The sequence below is a fragment of the Acipenser ruthenus genome, chromosome 3, assembly GCF_902713425.1.
Source record: "Acipenser ruthenus chromosome 3, fAciRut3.2 maternal haplotype, whole genome shotgun sequence".
Classification (NCBI taxonomy): domain Eukaryota; kingdom Metazoa; phylum Chordata; class Actinopteri; order Acipenseriformes; family Acipenseridae; genus Acipenser; species Acipenser ruthenus.
Window position 1 is genome coordinate 65,941,405 of NC_081191.1, and position 22,420 is coordinate 65,963,824.

Below are 22,420 nucleotides of genomic sequence, written 5' to 3' on the forward strand. Positions count from 1 at the left end.
GTGATTTTAAAAGTTATTATTATTATTTTTTACTGTGGTGTAATTATTCATTTAGTTTTTAAAATTAAAATAATAACTGTTTAAACTTATTGTTTTTACATGTTGGGACAAAAAGAGTCAATGGTAATTTCACAAAGCCATTTGTCGACCAAGCAAGGAGAAACATACCCAATGAAGTCATGTAACTTGAAACAGACGCAGGAATTGAATTCACTAGCTTTTAGATATTCTTATGTTGTTTATTTATTGTTTTTTAATAGGGTTTCTGCCCTTTTTAGGGAAGAAATTGTGCAAATGACATTTGGAATAAAAGGCCTTGTGAATGTGTCCAATTGTCAGGTGATTTGAAGATGGGGAGGGAAACTACATACAAGCAGGGAAAACCACATATGATTGTGGATCTGTAAAGGTAAATGGTGATGGTTAAAGTCTACTTTAATAGCTGCAATGTTATTTGTTTGGGTCATTCCATATTTATTTCCAGTACTGTATATATTCTGTTAGTCAATCAAAAATGTTTTAAAAAATCCACATTTGAACGACCTTTGTTTTACTTCACATTAGTCCATTTGATATTTTTGGCAGTAAGCATTGCGTTATATAGAGGCCTAGATTTTAGAAAGTAAGATGAAGATATTTTGTTACATTCTTCCAGACCCCATTGATTGGTTCATGTCCCCCAGGAAATACAACTTAAAACATGAAAGGGCAGCCACTTAAAAAGGACAAGTTGACTGGCCTAGCAACCTCACATCTAATTTCATCATGCAAACAATGTTAAAAACAGATGCTTTTGATACAAACTGGGAAGACAACCATTGAGGAATTGTGTATGTCTCTCTTTCATTAAAGTGGTTTTCATCTTGAGACAACTTTCATGTTTACTCCTTCATCTAAATAATGTTGAGACACTTTGCAATGTTAAAGGGTTGAATAATAAAGTGTATCTACCAATCTACAGTACTTTAATCCCCCTTACACCAATCTTAAAGCCTCTTGATGATTTACTCTCTAAGAACTCTCTCCATTTCATCAATAAATTGCTTTGCAGTTATTCCCCTGACAGATTCAGCATTAAAGCTTATTGCCTTTTTATTAATCTCTTTTTTCCGTGCTTTGCTAATTCGTGGATTATGTATGTTTTGTATCTGCAGAAATCCAGATTAGCTAAAGCCTTGTATTATTGGCAAAATACAATAAGTAAGCATTTACCTGAAAGGATCATAGCATGGTCTCCTTGCAAAGCAGACTTACTGTGGCAGGAGCAGTTTTCCATCCTCAAAATTAAAATTTGGCACTGTTTATACGTCCTTTTAAAGAGGTCAGATATATTGTGGTCTATTTTAATAAACTAGAATGTTTTACATATTTTTACAAAAGAGACACATGCACTGTTAAACACTTGCTATTCATAAACTTTGTTAAGCAAATAACCCTATTTCTATGTGTATAAATCAAAATGAATGTGAAACATGGCCGGGACAGTGTATCATACACATGTCTCTGACCGTGCTCTCTTTCCATTTGTAAAAGCTTGTAATCAGTGCACTACCACCTAGATGCCTGAAGCCAGATGCACCCTGTTTCCAAATTAAGAGCCTATTTTTTTTAATTACTGCTACATCCTCCAGGGCATGTTTTATTTGAATGACCCTCTTATTGGAATCATATGAATCAAGCACAACAAAATGGTTCAGATCTTGCATTCAAAAGGGCACTAATTCTTTCCTGGGAGCATGTTCAAAACAAGCTTTTCCTGCCAAAATGCACATTCTAAATAACGGCTGTTGCTTTTGTTGATAATCTTGCAATTGTTTCTGTTTACATTACTTTTGAATGTAAACTGAATCAATTCTGACACCTGAATATAATTTTTGATACCGGTATATAGCCAGATCTGTATCATCTTCAGACTAAATTAACTGTGCTTTCGATTATCATTAAACTTCAGTAGAGCACACCATGATGACAATATGGTGTAACATACTGGTATGACTGGCCATAAAAACATACCATAACCCTGGTTCCTGAAAGAGAAGATCACCAACCAATACTTAAATGTATACGTGTGTGACCGAGAGCGAATGAATTCTAGTCAACAATCTCCCTCCCGACCTGTGAGAGCGCGGTATAACGAACAGTGTGCCTCGTACTGGATGGTTTGGCAGTTCATTCAAGGGTCAGTCGGAAACCGGCCATCCAGGAAGGGGGCCTAGTACAGTAAGCGATGTGTCAGTAATGGATTGGAGGAGTCATGATTGAACTGGCTATCGGAGGGGCCGTGACTAAGGGTATTTCAGGGGATGTGACGATGCAATCTGTTCCTTTTTTATGGTTACAAAAGGACCTATAATGAGTGAAGCAGAAAATAACCGTGAGTGTTTTGTGTTTTGTTTTGTTTTGTTGTATTAACTAATATTTGTTTGTCATTATTAGACGGCTAAACTATCTGGGAGCTGCCACTTCAAAGCCAGTATTAAATCCGGACTGCACTGCACCATTGTTCACTATAAACTTGTATTGCACCACCTGCACAAAGAGCACTCATTACTGGATTACGTGATCGTGTCTGTATTTGTGTGCGTCTTGTTTTGTGTCTTATTATTTCGGGACTGAACCCTGTGGTTTAACTGAGCGATACACATTGGTGTGTAGAGCCAATTATTATTATTTATCATCCAATAAAGAGCTGTTTAACTGTGAACTGTGTTGTTTCAAATCATTCCTGAGCACTGCATCACCTATACACCTGCACACTGCAAACCACTTTGCCATACATGGTGTCAGAACATGGATATGGACATCACTGCACTATCTGCGCTTCTGAAAGCGCTAGAGGATAGATGGGAGGTTGTGGAGAAAAAGAGAGAGGAGAGATACACGGCGCTGACTGAGAGGGTCGGTATCAGCAACAGAGCACCAGCGGGACCCGTGATGACCATACCCAAGGCACAGGTGCAGAAAATTACGGCAGAGGATGACCCAGGGACGTATCTGGTGGCATTCGAGCACTTGGCTACCACCGCATCATGGCCACAGGAGTACTGGGCTAGCCAACTGGCTCTGGTTTAATCGGGGAGACCTAAGCAGCCTAGCAGACCATGACTGATGGTGATGCCTGCCAGTATGGGTTGGTGAAGCAGGCTGTCATACGAAATCTTTGGGTTTGGGTAGGGCTTCATAATGATGTGTCGAAATATGTATCCCCATGCCCAGACTGCCAGCGAGTAGCACCGGGTCGAGTGCGCCCCGCCCCTTTGGTCCCACTGCCAATCATTTCCACTCCCTTTGAGCGCAATGCAATGGACATAGTGGGCCCTTTGCTACCTTCTGATTCCGGGTATATGCATATATTAGTGGTGGTAGATTATGCAGTGTGATACCCGGAGGCAGGTCCACTTGTGCAGTTGCAATAGCCAAGGAACTAGTACAGATGATGTCGAGAGTAGGGATCCCCAAAGAGATATTGACTGATCATGGAACTAACTTCTTATCTCAAACGTTACAGCAAGTGTATAAAATATTAAAAATACGTCCCATCCGGACATCTGTTTATCATCTACAGACGGACGGTTTGGTGGAACGTTTTAATCAGACATTAAAGCAGATGCTGAGACGGTTTGTGAACCAAGAGCAGAAACATTGGGTAACGCTTCTCCCCTCCCTTCTTTTTGCAGTAAGCGAGGTGCCGCAGAGTTCGACAGGGTTCTTCCCCTTCGAGCTTTTGTACAGCTGACAGCCTCACGGCATCCTCGATCTGTTGAGGGGTGGGAAGAGCACAATGGCTCATCCAAAAATGTAGTGCAGCATGTGCTCCTACTCCGTGATCGCCTAGATTTGGTCGGTCGTTTGGCATAGGACAATCTAAAATCGGCTCAGCACTGACAACCGCAGCATTACAACCAAAATGCACGTATTCGGACCTTTCGACCAGGAGACAAGGTGATGCTGCTTCTTCCCACATCAGAATCCAAACTGTATGCTAAATGGCAGGGGTCACATGAGGTGATTCCGGCTATAGGGAAAGTGAATTATGAAATTATGCAGCCCAATCGCCGCAATGTGCGGGAAATTTACCATGTCAATTTATTGAAGCCCCGGCAGGCAAGGGAGGCCTTATTTATAGCCCCAGGTGAGGTAGAGGATGATTTTGGACCCTGTATAGAGGCCCCTAGCACAGATAATTCCCATGGGGCAACAGTTACTTCCAGATCAGTAGAGAGATCTGCGTAAGTTAATTGAGGAGTTCAAGGATGTTTTTTCTGATGTGCCTGGCAGAACTAACCTTGCTGAATATGACATTATCATTTCCACAGGTACCACGGTTCGAGAGAGACCTTACCGGATCCCAGAAAGTCGACAACGTGGCGTTAGCAAAGAGATGTGGGCGATGCTCGAACTTGGGGTGACTGAGCCTTCCAGGAGCAAGTGGTGCAGTCCGATTGTGATAGTTGCCAAAAAGGATGGCACCAACCGCTTCTGCATTGATTTCCGTAAGTTAAACACTATTGCCAAGTTTGATGCCTACTCCATGCCTCCGGTCGACAAGCTTCTCGACAGACTGGGAACGGCAAAATTCATCTCGACTTTGGACTTGACGAAGGGACACTGGCAGATCCCCTTAACCCGCAGATGGTCTGTTTCATTTCATGCCCTTTGGGCTACATGATGTGCCCGCTGCCTTTCAGAGACTAATGGACCAGGTCTTATGCCCACATCATGAGTATGCAGCAGTGTATATTGATGATGTGGTTATTTGCAGCTCCACCTGGCGAGAGCTTCTGGCTAGGCTCACAGCTGTCCGGCAGTCTCTGGGGGTAGCCCGGCTGACAGCCAACCTGGGTAAATGTGCATTTGCCAAAGTATAAACACAATATTTGGGATTTCTTGTGGGACATGGGCAGGTGAAAACTGTCGCCACCAAAGTCCACGATTTGATGGACACGGCAATCCCAAAAACCAAGTCCCAGGTGAGGTCTCTCTTGGGGTTAGCCGGTTATTACTGACGATTTATCCCTGAGTATGCCACAGTGGTCAACCCTCTAGTAAACCTCAATAAGAAAAGTGAACCAAATTCAATTAAATGGACAGGAGAATGTCAGGGGGCGTTTAATACCATTAAGCAAAGACTCTGCCAAGCCCCTACCCTTATCACACCAGGTTTTGATAAGGAATTCATCCTCCACGCCGACACTTTGGATATTGGTCTGGGGGCAGTCTTGTCCCAGCAGGTCGACGGAGTAGAACACCCCATCCTTTACATAAGCGTAACTACTCCGTTATAGAGAAGGAATGTCTGGCCGTTAAAAGGGCCACTCAGACCTTACGCTACAACCTTGAGTGGTGGGACCTATTGGGACATTCATTCAACCTCGTCACTGACCACGCCCCACTCAGATGGTTAAGCATGATGAAGAATAGCAAAGCCCGGATAACTTGGTGGTACCTGGCGCTGCAACCCTTCATGTATTTTATGACACACTGTGCAGGGTAAGATCACCAAAATGCGGATTACTTTCCCTGGGAGGGGGGTGTAATGAGGAAAATAGATTCAATAGAGTCTTCCTTCTGCTCCATTCTGAGCGGTGGGATATGTGACAGAGAGCGAATGAATCCTAGTCAACAAACTCCCTCCCGACCTGTGAGGGCATGGTATAACAAGAACAGTGTGCTCGTACTGGATGGTTCAGGAATTCATTCTAGGGTCAGTCGGAAACTGGCCATCCAGGTAGGGGGCGGGGTCACAATACCAGAAGTCACCGTCCTAGTACGGATTGAAGGAGACATGATTGAACTAGCTATCGGAGGGGCTGTGACTAAGGGCCAATCTTTAAGCCATTTTCTCTGGGTGCCTTTCCTGTCATCACGTTTGATAGCATGTTTCACTTCTTCTGGTAGAACGTCTGGAACTTCTTCCTCAGGTTGTGTTTTTTCCATCTCGTCTTCATCATCTGCTATGTTGCTCTTTTCATCTTGATATAATTTTCTGTAAAAGTCTTCGACTCTCTTCAAAATCAGTTCACGGTTCTTGATGACAGTCCCTTTGTTTGATTGTTAAAATCTGTTTTTTTCAGACGATTAGTCTTTGTTTTGCTTTTTTCATGCTTCGGTTGTTTTCAATAGTTCTCTACCAACCTACAGTTGAATGACCATATATCCTCAGTAATGCGCTTTCTTACTGTCTTGAAGAGCTAAATGTATTCAATCTTTGACTTCAGAGCTGCTGTTTGTTTAATGTCCCTTCTTTTCCTTATGAGGTCTTTTGTCTCTTGCGTGATCTTCTGGTCGCATTTTGTACTTTGTGTTCCAGCGATGTTTTTTGCTGTTTCTACAATTACTTGCGTCACTTCCTCAGACTTTGTTTACCTTGAATGATTCATCTTTTTGCAGATCTTGAAGAACACTGAATCTATTATTCAGTTCCAGTTGAAACACCAGGCTTTGCTTCTGGAGCATTTCTACGTTGATTGTGTTGGATTTCATCATCACAAGTTTCGCTCTCTCCAGTCCTGTGTTTAGGTGTATAAAGGAAACCATTTACTTCTTCAATCTGACTGGATCTAATTGATGTTTGTCACTAACATGAGGACTGGTTCTGTAAACATTAAGCTGAGATGTAAGTTACTGCTTCTCTGCTGCCTAATGAAGGAGAGAAAGATTCACACATGGGAGAGTGCTGGGATGAAGTCCTAGTTGATTTAGCTTTCATGCATTGGGACACAGAGCATTTTGATAACGACGACTGGCATGTATGCAAAAGCATTTTATATTGAGAAAAACATATGTACGATTTGCAGTTTCTAAGTGAAAATTACACTAGGGTCTATTTTAATGATATAAACAACAGTAAATCAACATTTCTTTTGCCCTTTTAAATCTACAGTATATTAATCCTACTGGTATTTTACATTATTAACATAAAAAAGATTTTAAAAACATAGTTGAAAGAGGCCCACTTTCCCACTTAAAAAACAAAAATGTAACACATAAAAAACCAAAACAAACTACCTTTCCCAGTGCAGCTGGGCAATGTACCTCAATCCTTCCTGACTTATCTATCATTGATTAGTTCTAAATACTTAAACCAGAATGGAGGCTTGTTCACAGAATTTTAAATGTATTGCAGTTACGATACGGAGGATGTAAAACAGAATTATAAATTGTGGCAAAATGTAAAAAAAAATGTGTACACAAAAACCGTAGGAAAATGTGCCCCTGACCATTAGGATTTCGTTGTGGAAGACAGCAAAGGAAAGAAGGTACAACTTAAGTGTGCAACTACTGTTGAGTTACTTCTAATATTGTGACAGAAAAAAACACCCAAGCCCTTTGGAAAGTAACCAAAAACAACAAATTCATAGAGTATATAAAAAGCGAAGGCCCTGAAAAAAACGATTTATATAAAACTCAAAAATAGCTAAAAATAAGCACCAAAATATGTAATTAATAAAAAACGAAAAACAGAAGTCCTAAATATAATATATAATTCGTGCTGTACGGTGATTGGTGGTGAGGGCTCTGTACGTCATTGTTTCTGTGTATCTTTGTTCACATTGGTAACTCTTGGAGGTTTGCAATAAACGTGTGCGCGGTAAACCCAAGTGTCCCACAGCTGCATGATTGTCTTGCACGGCACAGCCTCTCTTTTTATTTTTGAAACTAACTATTGTCACGCGCCATTTCACACCAGAAATTAAAAGGAATTCCCAATGCGGTTTAAAGCTTTGAGTCTGACAAGTCTTATGAGAATGCAACAAAAAAAAATACAAAATAAAAACCAAAAAAAAACTAAGTGTTCACCATTACACAATTTGTCCCGTGTACCCCCTGGAGACGTCTCGCATACCCCTGGGGGTACGCGTACCACAGTTTGGGAACCTCTGGTCTAGGTCATCCCCTTTAACACCTAAAGACACTTTTTCACCACACAGGGCTAAAGAGGCACAGCTTTTACATGTTCAAGACACCTGTCCTGGCAGAAACACCTCCCCAGAATTTGAGGCGGAGGGGAGGGGTCACAGTGTTCAATATGGAAAATGATTACCAACCAAAGGCTACAACTGCTTTTGTTTCTTAATTTAATTTAACAAGGTATCAAAAAATCGTATATACCAAATCAGGTATTGTATATAATTAGGTTCCAGGGATTTTCCCCCTTGAATTGAGTATTGAATTGTTATACTGACCGAAAAAATAGTTTTTAAACGGAGCTTCTTACCTGTACAGCCCAGAGGTAGTCCAGACGTAACTTGAGGTCCAGTTGTCTGGAGTGAAGTGCCAAAGCACAGGAAAACAGCAAAATTGCTAAAATGGGTTCATATCCTCGTAAGTAAAATGAGCCTCCCCTTCAAAAAAATGATAAAGTGCAAATGTAGATTTAACACAATTAAAATGCAGATTTAACACAATTAAAACAATTATTATAAGTGATTATAATTTCACTTCTATATGTTATAATATTTATTTAAACCACTGTATTACCACAATAAACCAAGCACTCTACCTATTATTCCATTAGTCCAAGTATGCATATTCTAATACAATTATTTTCCTGTCCCTGTGGAAATCAAATATTCTATTTCTAAATCATATCGAGCCGTTTTATAAAGCTATCTTCTTGGATAGTCATAATTAACAGGAGTACTTCTTCAGATGAAGTTTGTTTTGCATGTTTGTAGAAAATAACTGTCAATCAGTTTCCCAGGCACATGGCAACAGTCTGAAAATCTATGCCCACCTTCAGTGTACGGCACTGGGCAAGCAGGGGGCATGCCTGAGTATGCATTGGGGCATAGGCATTTTTTGATTGCTTGTCATATGAATGGGGACATATGGAAATAAGTATCCTTTTATTCAGAGATGGAAGAGGTTAAGTTAAAGGCTACATGCTGTACTGTATATAATGTAATAATAATAATAATGTACTACACATATTCATTCATACGTACATACATACAGTAGCTATTCTGCGGTCCAATTTAATACAAAAAGCATTTCTAAGTAAACATCCAGCCATAAAGTCAGCTCAAACCAAATGCATTATTTTAATTTAATTTAATGAATGTAATTTGAAGCTATTTACTCGTTGATCGACTTAATTGTGTGAGGGTCATCAAGCCAACACTGAGTGGAAGGTTGATCAATAGAACACAATAGAACTTGGCACTTACCCCAGTGATTTTCTGAATCCACTGATTTCAAGAATAACTATGTACAAAATAGTGACAAGGAAGAGCAGGATCATTTTTGCCAATGAGGAAACACGTAGAAATATTGCAAGGGTTAGAGTCCCAGTGACACACGAGAGAAAGGCATAGTGGGCTGTATCACATGGCAGCTCTGCCGTTGTTTTATTCACTCCATTGGAGTTGATGATCACTATAGCACTGCTGGAGTTGTTGTTCCAAATCTGTGGCATACAGCCAACCTTAATGAAATTAAGCAGAAAGAAACACTCACTGATTATTATAAGGAAAGATGTTTATGTGCAATTCATTTCAAATAATGATGAATGTACTGTATGTGTGTATGTATGTGTGTATGTATGTATAGCTATGGCCAGGTTTTCCATCACCTAGAATTTTAGGATTCAGACATCATTTAAAAAAACAAACAAAAAAAAAAAAAAAAACTATGAGCATAATTTAGATATTTCATTTAACATCATGTAATCAAAGAAACTACAAAATGATATTGCAGAAGTCTACCTGAAGCCATAACAGTAATACAGTATTTCATGTTAGATTTTGAAATGTCACATTTTTTTTTTATTAACCTAATGTAAAAATGAACAGTAACATAATCAAATTTAAGGCTTATGATAATCTAAATGTTTAACCAGAAGACAAAATAAAAGCTAAAAGCGATATATTTTTGGAAAGAGCCAGTGAACACATAACAGCTATAAAGATGATTGGCATTTAAGTGAGATACAGTATGAGGTGCATTTACTTTTCAAAATTTTACTACAGTAAAGTTAAAACTTAAACCTATCTCAATGATATGATTGACTACTTATTTTATTATTGTATTAATACTTTATAACCAGTATATTAACAAAGTGTTAATATAAAAGGGAAACATATTTGGTTATATATTAGTGAGATATTTGCTATCAGTTAATAACGTTCAGAAAAGTGTCTCTTAAAATGAACTGTGACACACTAATACTTTTATTGGATACAGAAGCACTTGCTGACCATTTGCCTTCTATCAACCTCAGATCTGCTGATTAACAACAGTGAGATCCTGAGCTACAACACATACACAAAGAATACCTTTAAATGCAATGCAAGGGACAAGCCATTTACATAATAACATGAGCTGCAGGCGTGTTTTTTATTTATTTATTTATTTTTTCACTTGTCCTAGCCCTGTAAAAAGCTATAGCTGATTTAATGTGTTCCAAGGGGAAAAGCATCAATTGTTACTTAGGCATTTGGTACAATTAGTTGAGTTTCAAATGTTTCCTTTTCACTAAATCCTTAAACACAATTCAAATGTATGTTAGCTTACCAGGCATCCTTGGGCCACTGCGTAAATTAAGACCACTATGAACACACACAAAATTGTTCTAATTTGTATGGTCAGGCACCCTGGAAAACACTAAAGAAAGAACAAACAGATTTAGTAATCACTTGTCCAGTATGTTGTTTTACACTTCACAGTTAAAAAGATATAACATGTCCAGTATTTTAGCAAAGTGCAATTTAACTGTAATTCAGGTGATCTAAATACCACTCATAGACATATTGGGGGGGGGGGGGGGGGGGGGGGAATCCAACAAACCACATAGACTAAATTCTAATATTTACATGATGTGTGTTCACTGTATTGAATGCAATGTTACGATTACAAAATGGATACTTCAATAATGATATGTATCTTTGTAGTTTTCTTGTAGTTCTTTCAATGTATGAGTGGGTAACATTTCTAGTGGACCTTACACATAATGTAAATAGCCCTGTAGCCTATTGAAAACCATTCAGTATAATTTTGTATACAGCACTAAAGCCAAATGTAGGTTTATGGCCAAAAGTTTTGCATTACCCTATAGAATTCACTAATTAACTAAGTATTTCTAAATGTGACATTTCGAAATACTGTACTACTATGATGTTGTTTATTTGATTACATGATGTTAAATAAAATATCTAAATTTAGTTCATATATATTTTTTTGTTTTGTTTTAAATTATATCTCAATCCTAAAATTCTAGGTGATGCTAAACATTTGGCCATAGCTGTACTGTAAGGACCTTTGGGGTAATATTGCATGAATATTTAACAACTGTTCCAACCTTTACAAGTACAGTATTTGTATATCCCGGGGTACCATATATAATATTTATACCTGAAGACAGTTGTATATATTAAAAAAAAAAAAAAAGTAATTTCATTTAGGGTCAAATAAAGCTTTTGGTTAACCTCCCTTATGTTAAACAAAGATTTTTATAAAGCATCCTTCACTACATTTTGGGTTTACTTCTGGTTACTTGATATTTTATGGCATATTTATAAAGTTTTTTTTTACTGTACACAATCTCTCTCTTTATTATTTTTTTGTTTCACAAAAAGTACAAATAACGTTTAGCCGTTGGCTTATTGTGAAACCTATTGTAGATATAAGGAATCTGGAATCCATGATGTTGCCACATTCGAGAGAAAGTAAATCCTGTAAAGCAGTGTTGTGTTTGTCTGTCCTGGCTTTCATCATTGCAGAAACATATTTTTGAGGCTAAAATGAACACATGTTCACCCAATCATTCTGCATTTATTGTAAACCCTTAACATATTTCAAGAGCAGACAGGCAACACATAGAAGGCTTTTGTTTCCTCCAGAACTAAATGCACCAGGAGCAACCACACTTTGAATAGAGAATATTTCAATTGTCCAGCTTGGGGACAGAATAGCAATTTTGAAATCGGATAATAATGTGTTAGGCCTAAAAAGGCTTGGGGCAACATTTTGATTTAAGTTTAGGATTAGGTTTATGTGTAGATACTTGTGGAAGCATAGAACTTCCTGGCAAAGCAGGACACAGCAATAACATGCAAACGAACCAGCATTTTTTTTTTTAAATATACTGTACAGCACTGAATTTGATTTAAGCAATAGAACCTCAAGAAGAGGACTTTACAAGGTGATAAGGCCCACCTTGTGCTGTAAATACCCAAGCCGAAGGCTGCTTTAAAAATAATAATATTTAACGTTTTCTGTTTGTTTGTTTTTTTCATGATTTTATGCAGCACTAGCTTTTGATGCTAATGAATACAAACATTTTCCTCAATATTCCATGGGTAATGCGGTTTGCACAGAATTCCATCTGTGGTCTGATAGCCTTCACTCAGGCTTCAGTATCCCAGCGGTGGATGTTATATGTAATATATACATTTCATATTTCCCAGAAATTACATTAAACAAGAACTGTGTTTTATTTGTTCACTGATTTATTTGTACAGTAGACACACCCTACTTCTGACAACATCCATATAAAGGGCTGAACACCATAACAGCCCTTTCTGAAGATCTTCATGTATTAGGACCATCTCTCTTGAAAAGGAACATCTCTGCCATTCACTTTCATTGGGATTTTGATAAAGCTTCTATAAAGTAAAGCAACAGCACAGCCTGCCGCTGAATAACAGATTTTGTAAAAAGTCAGACTCAAAGCAAAAACAGCACAAACCTTGAAATAAATTTCAGGTCCTTAAAAAAAGGAAGTCCTTATAACAAATAGCTTTAACAAGAGGATCAAGTGTACATGGAGACAACCGTCTCCCTCACTAGTATTGACTACAGTATGTCTCAGATTTGATATACTTGGTAGACTTTTATCTCCTACACTTGATGTGCCCTGTAGTTATTTCTTAAATGTTCTCCCTCTCGTGTTCAGAATTGCATTTTATATACACAACTTAGAAAAATCTCATTATAGTCCAAAAGTACTCTGGCAGGTCATCAACATAGCAAATGTAAATGTCTACAGTCAACCAGAAAGGATTCATAGTGTATTTTTTAAAAGGTATTGTTATCTAGTGGCAGTTATCAGTAGTCAGGGTTGGTCACCGCTGTTCATTCATTGTCCTCTTCCTCGTGTAATCATTTCATGATACAACATCCACAGTTGGCAATCATACAGGGAGGTTTTACTTTGAAGTGTCATTTTGCCCCTGTGCAGTTTCTTCTGCGTTTTCAAACCTTCATTGCTTTTTTGGCATGAGGTTAACAAGATACATTTCATATTACCTAAAATGTTAGCCTAATGAAACTCTGCTGAAAAAGAGGAATATCCCTTTAACAGTGTTTTTACACGGTTCACACACACACACACACACACACACACACACACACACACACACACACACACACACACACACACACACATACACACACACACACACACACACACACACACACACACACACACAAACTTTTTGCTAAACACAAATAGCCATTCAAAGTAACTTTAAAACATGTTTCTCAGGCAGCCCATTTCCATATCAGTAGATGCTTAGATTTTGGATTGGAATTTTTTTTTTTTAATGTACTGACATGTATTTTTGAACTATTGTGATACAATACTTGTACTGTAGTAGTAATATTCTCAAAACACAATCACATTTAATATTATTACCAATTTGTGTTTAAAAAAAATACATAACTTTTCATTTCTTTAGTATTTCTTAAGACTTATTTTATAATAGCGTTGGCCAAGGTTGGCTATAAGCCAAATGTTTTGGATGTTAGCACTAAAGATTTTTATGTTTGGTGCTTCCAATCATCAGTCGAATAGTTAGTTTCTTATTCGTCCCTCGATAAACAATGTGTCTAATGATCCGCAAGGAAAGGATTTATATGATATTATATTCAGGGAAGCTGGGCCTCTTACTGTTTTTAAGCCTAGATTGAAAACATTATTTTTACAAAACAGCTTTTCTATCTTAATTTCCCTATTTTACAATCTAAACTACATTTTCTTTCATCCTTTTTTGTTCTAATTTGATATACTGTATATTTTAGTTTATTAAAATATGATATACAGTATATTTATAATATCAAGTTAGATATTATAAATATACTGTATATCAAATACAGTATATCAAATTAGATATACTGTATTTGATATACAGTATATTTTTGTTCTATTGCTAGAAACTAGCTTTTTTACAATTAAAACTACATTTTTTTATCTCTCTTATAATTTCTGTTTTCATCAAATTCTGCATTAGACTGTTTTTAAATAAATGATTTAATTGTTCTTTTTTATGTGTAAAGATCTTTGGAATCCTTGTAAATTATTGTTGTAAACAACAGATGGTGAAGATTTCACAGCCTACTGCAGCAGCACTACAACTAGAGCAATGTTAAATCTTAATGTGGTTAAGACCTTGGAGAAAGTGTAATAAAGAGTAACCAGACTAATACCATTTTAATTCTTTTTAGACATTTTATTATATCAAATTGTTTTTATGTTTGATCTCGCTTTCTTTTTACTGTATTTCTCTATACAAATGTATTTTATTGTGACTTTCTTTGTTTTGCCTTGTAAAGTGCTTTGAGATGAAATGTGCTACATAAATAAAAGTTGATTTGATTTAATTTGATGTTTTACCGCAATCCACTACTTGCCAATGTGCACCAGAGTTCGCCTCCTGCTCCCCAGCCTACACCTGCTTTTTTGGCTTCAGGGAGGGCAACCTGTTCCCCTGCGGCCAACCTCTCCACTTATCTGCAAGCTAATTTATAGGCAGAGGTACCTCGAAAAGCAAGGCCAAAAGCCAAAGATTGTAGTATGTACACTGTAGTAGTGTTGTCTAGTCCGTTTTAATAAATAACCTATAATCTATCACATTAGCTTTTTTAAATGTTTTAACAAATTACCTTTTTCATGTTTGTTTTTATATATCCATTTTTACTTGCCTTAAAACAGGAGGAGGCATAATGATTAAACCCATAAGTAATGTAGCTTTTTACTTTTGATTTAACCAAACCTTTTTTTTGTTGTCATTTTTGGTGACCAGGGAAACAGTCAGTACATTGTGCCTTCTAAGTGGGAATTAGTGGGTTGACTTTGACCTCCTTTCCAGTGTGGCTCCTGGCTCATTGTATCAAAATGCCAAATGGCCAAATGTATTTTCAATACATTTTAATGGATGACTTTCCTTCATGCTGCACAAAGGTTTGCAGAGGATCATAAATGACTGACTGGTATCATCTCTTGCGGATTATATTTTGCAAGGGTTACAGTATGCTTACTACATTCACTTTTTGTATTCATGCTTTTGTATTTATATGACCAAGATTTCTATATAGAAACAACTCAGTCCACATATGCATTTTGGGATACAACAAATTCAAATAGCTAGGTGTTTGAGGTAAGACTATAAACCTATTGTAACCCCAAAGTTCATCAATGAAGAGGAGATTTGCCAGTTTTTTGTTGCAGTAATCAAGGATCTTCAATCATGCAAAAAAGTATTGTTTTTGGTTTATTTAATGGTGTTTCTTTGTAAAATGCCAGTCGCAAACCTTTTTACACATATAATGGTAAAGTTTTCTGTATGTGGGACACTGATATCCAAAATGTATCTACTTGTATTTTACATGGCTATTCAAATGAAGAGCAAATTACATGAAACTGCAATGAAGAGGAAATAATTTAAAAAAAAAAAAAAAATCACTGACATCAAGAGAATACGTTTACTACAGAGAGTCAGCATTTTTAAATTTGGCATCACTGTAGATTAAATGTGAAAACATCTTGCTCTAATCCTCTATAAACCTTTTTTTATCTCCATATAACGTGCTATTTTCAATGTATCTATTCATTGTTTTTGCAGTACATTTGACTAAGCCACACATGCCATGTATTGTACATTATTGGCTTAAAATGCTAAGGCAGTTAGTTTTGAATTGTACAATCAATGAACTTTATAGTTACTCTATATGTTACACAGACTTTGTAGAAAAGCTTTTATTCTAAGCAATACATAATTACAATGCTTTTTAATTATATAGAAATTTTAAAGTTGCCTGAAAAACACTGAATTACTTTGTGAGGCCTAACTTTACACATGGAACCTAATTACATACCATTGGTTCCCTTTTAGCCAAGGTTATTGGCACTACTTTAAATAATTTCTGAGGAAAAGAAAAACTTGAAATAATAAAATGAATCCAAATAGTTTGTGAGGATAATCGTGCTATTTACAGACACACATGATATATATATATATATATATATATATATATATATATATATATATATATATATACACATATATACACACACATACATATACTGATACACAAAAGAAACGCAAAACTCAGGTCTGATGGATTTAATCAAGCTACAGTAATTCTGCTGATGCATGAGTTATTTCTTCCTGGAATTTCTCGTGCTGTAACCACTGCAGTCTGAAAACGATTACGCAGATGGATCAGTCGGACGTGACGGTCCTGGGCCGGTGTGGTGACCCTCTGCCTTCCAGGACGTGGCCTGTACCTCACAGAGACGGTTTCCTGGTTTCACTGGACTTCTCTGACAGACAGGCTGCCTTCAATCATGCCGATAGCAACCAGGCAATCTTCATTACTCACGCGGGGCATGTTCGTATCTTTCGCTGTTCTTACGTTAATAAAAATCATGTCTTTTCGAATGGCTATTTATACAGATTCTTAATCAAGTCATTTTGGTAAATTTAATTCGACTCAAATACCAGACACTGAGCACCTGGTGTTTTTATGAAATCACATGGCTTGAGCTCAGTATTTTGTTATCCCAAGGAACAATACTACTCAAACAATCAACAAACCTATCTGCTCACTATTTAAAATGTAAATAACATTATGTATGTGCCCAATGAGCTATTGATATAAAACTTAGAGTGTTGCGTTTTCATTGTGCATCAGTATATATATATATATATATATATATATATATATATATATATATGAATCATATAAGCACACTGATTAATGTTATGTTTAATTTAACTGTTTTGATCACCCATTAATTCCAGTATAACCTTATGTGAAATAATTACCAAATTAAATAAAAATAGGAAGTAATCACAAGTAAATCTATACAAATAATACAGATACTGTTTAGTAATCAAGTGTAAAATACTCACTTAAGATGACAAACCATTTTACGATACTACCTACAAGTCATTGTTAACACACTAATTAGTATTGAGATGCTTAGAGAAAGAAAAACACACAACATTCAAGTAAACAAAAGTAAGAATTACCTGTACTCTAGTGACATGCAGATACATAATACAAGCAACTAGGAAGCATATGCAGAATACCAGGAGGACAAGAACAGCTGTATTCCTAGAGAAAAGCAAGAGGGGGAAGTTAGTGCATGGCATTACTGTATCAATAAGACAAATCAGAATGAGTGAATTGAGAAAGATATGTTAAATACATACTGTGGTATTATTAGAAGGTAGACAAGGCCAAATAAGGCAGCGAGGATCAGGGCGAGAATTACTGCACTGGTGAAGTATTCATCGTGAAGCTGATGATACTGCAAGAAGGGAACATTTAATTATGTAAAATAAGGAAAACTAAAATGAGTGTTTGGACAAAAATGTACTACATTTGACGTGACAAGTTTGCAATATGTTTACATTTTTCAGAAGGGATACAGTATGTGATCTTTTTTAAACACTTTGAAAAACAGTGCTGGCAGTTTGTGGTGAATCACCAGTCATTTGTGCAGTCTTCAATTTAGAAGTACCTGCCAACCAAGCACTTACAAACCTCCCTTTATCAATGCCAGATTTGCTGTCTTTCCCATTGTGACTGAAATCGAAGAAAATGTAAATTTTATATATTACATATTGCATGCATTAAATGCTATTTGCATAAAACAGTCATGCGAGGATCAGACAGTCATAAAAGTGTGTGCTGCATACTGCAGGTGTTTCTAGATTTTGTGCAGTATGTGTGCAATATAATAACACTTAACATTGTGACAGTTGAAATAGTGTCCCAGTAGTCCTTCATAAGTTTTATATATATATTAGGGCTGTCACTCAATTAATTTTTGATTGGTTAATTTATGGGCATTAGTTGGTTAATTGGAAGCAGCACAGTCAGTTACGCGTACTGTTTAACCACTCTGGGGTAACCACTAAACAGCAAAATTATTATCAATGCACAGTTTATTATATTATTCAGGGTAAATGTGCCACACTGGATTTTACCACAGCGCTCAACAGCTCTGATTATAATGCACATGAGTAACTTTGCAGACACACGTTTGGCAATCATTTAAAATCAACTTAGATAAACATTCCAGTTCCAAATACATATGTACATCTGTAGCACACTATCAGCAATCCTTGTACCAAACAAGATAACAATTATGATTTTTACACAACTTTAATCCCTTTTTATACAAGCTTAAAATCAGTGTCCTACCACTTCCAGGAAGAGAGAGGGCACGCTTCAAATCAGCACTTCCCTGAACAGCAACACGCATTTCTTTGTCAACCCAGAATGCACAATTAAATTGTAAACAAAAATTAACCTGCAATCAAATCTTTAGTCGATTAATCAGTTTGATTAATCTGAACAGCCCTACTATATATACAGTATATACACACACACACACACTCCACGATTGGCCTCTCTTTCAAGCCAAACTGACCCAAACCTTACCAGGCATTTCTATTTGTATGAAATGTGGAGACAGAAAAGCAGTCTTTAGATTATTGGTCGTGGGTGGACATCAATTCAGTGAGGACCCTTTTTCTATACAACTGCCATTCTGCTTGCCAGAATATTCAAAAAAGCACACACCGTGCAGTTTTTAATAATATCTTAAAATAGTGTTGAGGCAAAAAATGTTTTATTAGTTTTTTTTTTATGTGAGATTTTTTTTTTCAGTTTTAATTCATAATTTTATTAAACACCCAATCCTTTGATAAAATAAAACCAATGCCTTGTTTATATATATATATACAGTGCCTTGCGAAAGTATTCGGCCCCCTTGAACTTTGCGACCTTTTGCCACATTTCAGGCTTCAAACATAAAGATATGAAACTGTAATTTTTTGTGAAGAATCAACAACAAGTGGGAAACAATCATGAAGTGGAATGAAATTTATTGAATATTTCAAACTTTTTTAACAAATAAAAAACTGAAAAATTGGGCGTGCAAAATTATTCAGCCCCTTTACTTTCAGTGCAGCAAACTCTCTCCAGAAGTTCAGTGAGGATCTCTGAATGATCCAATGTTGACCTAAATGACTAATGATGATAAATAGAATCCACCTGTGTGTAATCAAGTCTCTGTATAAATGCACCTGCACTGTGATAGTCTCAGAGGTCCGTTTAAAGCGCAGAGAGCATCATGAAGAACAAGGAACACACCAGGCAGGTCCGAGATACTGTTGTGGAGAAGTTTAAAGCCGGATTTGGATACAAAAAGATTTCCCAAGCTTTAAACATCCCAAGGAGCACTGTGCAAGCGATAATATTGAAATGGAAGGAGTATCAGACCACTGCAAATCTACCAAGACCTGGCCGTCCCTCTAAATTTTCAGCTCATACAAGGAGAAGACTGATCAGAGATGCAGCCAAGAGGCCCATGATCACTCTGGATGAACTGCAGAGATCTACAGCTGAGGTGGGAGACTCTGTCCATAGGACAACAATCAGTCGTATACTGCACAAATCTGGCCTTTATGGAAGAGTGGCAAGAAGAAAGCCATTTCTTAAAGATATCCATAAAAAGTGTCGTTTACAGTTTGCCACAAGCCACCTGGGAGACACACCAAACATGTGGAAGAAGGTGCTCTGGTCAGATGAAACCAAAATCGAACTTTTTGGCAACAATGCAAAACGTTATGTTTGGCGTAAAAGCAACACAGCTCATCACCCTGAACACACCATCCCCACTGTCAAACATGGTGGTGGCAGCATCATGGTTTGGGCCTGCTTTTCTTCAGCAGGGACAGGGAAGATGGTTAAAATTGATGGGAAGATGGATGGAGCCAAATACAGGACCATTCTGGAAGAAAACCTGATGGAGTCTGCAAAAGACCTGAGACTGGGACGGAGATTTGTCTTCCAACAAGACAATGATCCAAAACATAAAGCAAAATCTACAATGGAATGGTTCACAAATAAACATATCCAGGTGTTAGAATGGCCAAGTCAAAGTCCAGACCTGAATCCAATCGAGAATCTGTGGAAAGAACTGAAAACTGCTGTTCACAAATGCTCTCCATCCTACCTCACTGAGCTCGAGCTGTTTTGCAAGGAGGAATGGGCAAAAATTTCAGTCTCTCGATGTGCAAAACTGATAGAGACATACCCCAAGCGACTTACAGCTGTAATCGCAGCAAAAGGTGGCGCTACAAAGTATTAACTTAAGGGGGCTGAATAATTTTGCACGCCCAATTTTTCAGTTTTTTATTTGTTAAAAAAAGTTTGAAATATCCAATAAATTTCGTTCCACTTCATGATTGTGTCCCACTTGTTGTTGATTCTTCACAAAAAATTACAGTTTCATATCTTTATGTTTGAAGCCTGAAATGTGGTAAAAGGTCGCAAAGTTCAAGGGGGCCGAATACTTTCGCAAGGCACTGTATATATACACCTGTCCCAAAGCATCCAGGTTTCAAATTAACTGGTTTCAAAGCACAAGATACAGATCTGGAACCAGCATAAATGTAAAAAAAAATATCAGCTTTTAAAGGGATGCAGAAATCCAGCCAGACTTTGAAATCAGACCTTTAATCAGTGTTTTTGGTCAAGGAAACAAGACATGCATGAATAAAATTAGACACACCTTTAGTGAGTATTAGTCCATTTCCCTGTTTTTTTGTTATTAATATTCATTCTTTTACAGTTATTGTTTTTTTATTATTCTATTTTTTTATAGTCATCCAGCAGGAAAAAAGTTCACTTACTTTCTGCTCCCGCTCAGCATGTTTGTACATTAATGTGATGAAATGTAAATCTGCCATCTCTGACTCAGTCTGTCGTGCCTCTATGAGTCGGCTGATATATCGGTTTACCCTTGTGCCAGGGGTGTTGTGTATTACATTGGTAGAAAAGGAAGTGCGATTTCTTAGTTTTTCAGAAGTTGTTCTGAGCGCCCTTCTCTGTGAAAAGAAACCAGAATAAGTAAAGTTTCTCACTCTGTAAATTATGGGGGAAATGCACACAACAATTTACTCTGAAAGAAGAAAGACACCCATTGACATTACAAAACATATTATTAGGGAGCTTGTTTATTTTTTACTTTTATAATGACACTTTGGATTAAAATACTCTGTGAAGTTTGCCCTATGAACATAACATTGTTTTTAGCTCATTTGGAATGATTTATTCCCTAATACAGCACCAGGTTAGCTGATATTGTTTTTATTATTATTTCATTATGAGGGCAAACACAGCCAGCTTCTTTATGGTCAAATTTGATTTGCCATATTTATTGTTTAACTACCAGTTGTGAGAAAATGTTCTGTACCAACTGACTGGCTTGTCAGTCTTGCTGGTGTTAACCAATTATGTACCTGCTCAGCTACTGTCAATAAAGATCTCAATTTCCTGACTTTATTTCTTTTATTCATACCTTGCCATCTGCTCTTTTCCAAATATCTATTATTCTTAAACTAGAAAATAGTTGAGTTAAATCTGTTATGGATGTAATATTTAAACTTATCTGGGAGGAACAACAAATAAGCAAATGTGATATTAATGTGTAGATTTGCCACACCAATACTTAAACACCAAATTGGCATAAACAAGTCTGCATTAATTTGGTTTAAAATGGCTGGTTTCAGGTTTGCACTTACCTTGGACCACTTCATTTATGGTCCTCATTAAAAAAATACAGACCCTTATTCTCTGATTCTGTCTGTAGGTCTGTCTGTCTGTCAAATTTTAACTGCCTTGATTTTGCACCAAACAATTTTATCATACACTCCCAGCCTCCTATAGTTGCTTCGGGTTGCATTCGGCTGTAATATGATAAACTCTTGATTTTATAAAAATATGTGTAGCTTTTCAGGTATTGTGCAATTACTATATGGTTGTGAGCACCCTCTGTATTCACATACAATTTGGTATTCATGAAACTTTTCTGGACAGTTAAAAACTCAGAAATGTCTGGAAGTTTCATGAATTCAATATTTTATTTAAATTATAACAGCATACTATACAAATGTTATTTCAATTTTGTTAAAGCTTCGTTAATAGGGCCAAGTTTTGCCAAACTATTAACTTTATTAAGTTGTTGCACCTTAAACCAGGGGAAATGCTTACACAGTAGATAGAGAAATAGTATCTATTGCATTCATTTCAACTGAGTTGTGTCAGTCCTTAAAAGGTCGGTATATGGAGTTAAACCTCTGAGCCCAATTAGAATGCAAGCCACAGATGGAATGTGAGT

At 36.9% G+C, this 22,420-nt stretch overlaps 1 protein-coding gene across 1 annotated transcript in view; it reads right to left on the reverse strand.

The window, feature by feature from the left end:
* Positions 1–22,420, reverse strand: part of LOC117394455 (adenylate cyclase type 1-like) — a 114,733-nt gene that overhangs the window by 26,191 nt on the left and 66,122 nt on the right. Inside the window, exons 9-14 of the mRNA XM_033992770.3 lie at positions 20,934–21,128; positions 17,439–17,536; positions 17,256–17,340; positions 10,516–10,605; positions 9,171–9,427; positions 8,219–8,345 (exon numbers count right to left, since the gene is read on the reverse strand). Of these exons, the coding sequence (XP_033848661.3) occupies positions 8,219–8,345; positions 9,171–9,427; positions 10,516–10,605; positions 17,256–17,340; positions 17,439–17,536; positions 20,934–21,128 (852 nt within the window). The remainder of the gene's footprint in view (positions 1–8,218; positions 8,346–9,170; positions 9,428–10,515; positions 10,606–17,255; positions 17,341–17,438; positions 17,537–20,933; positions 21,129–22,420) is intronic.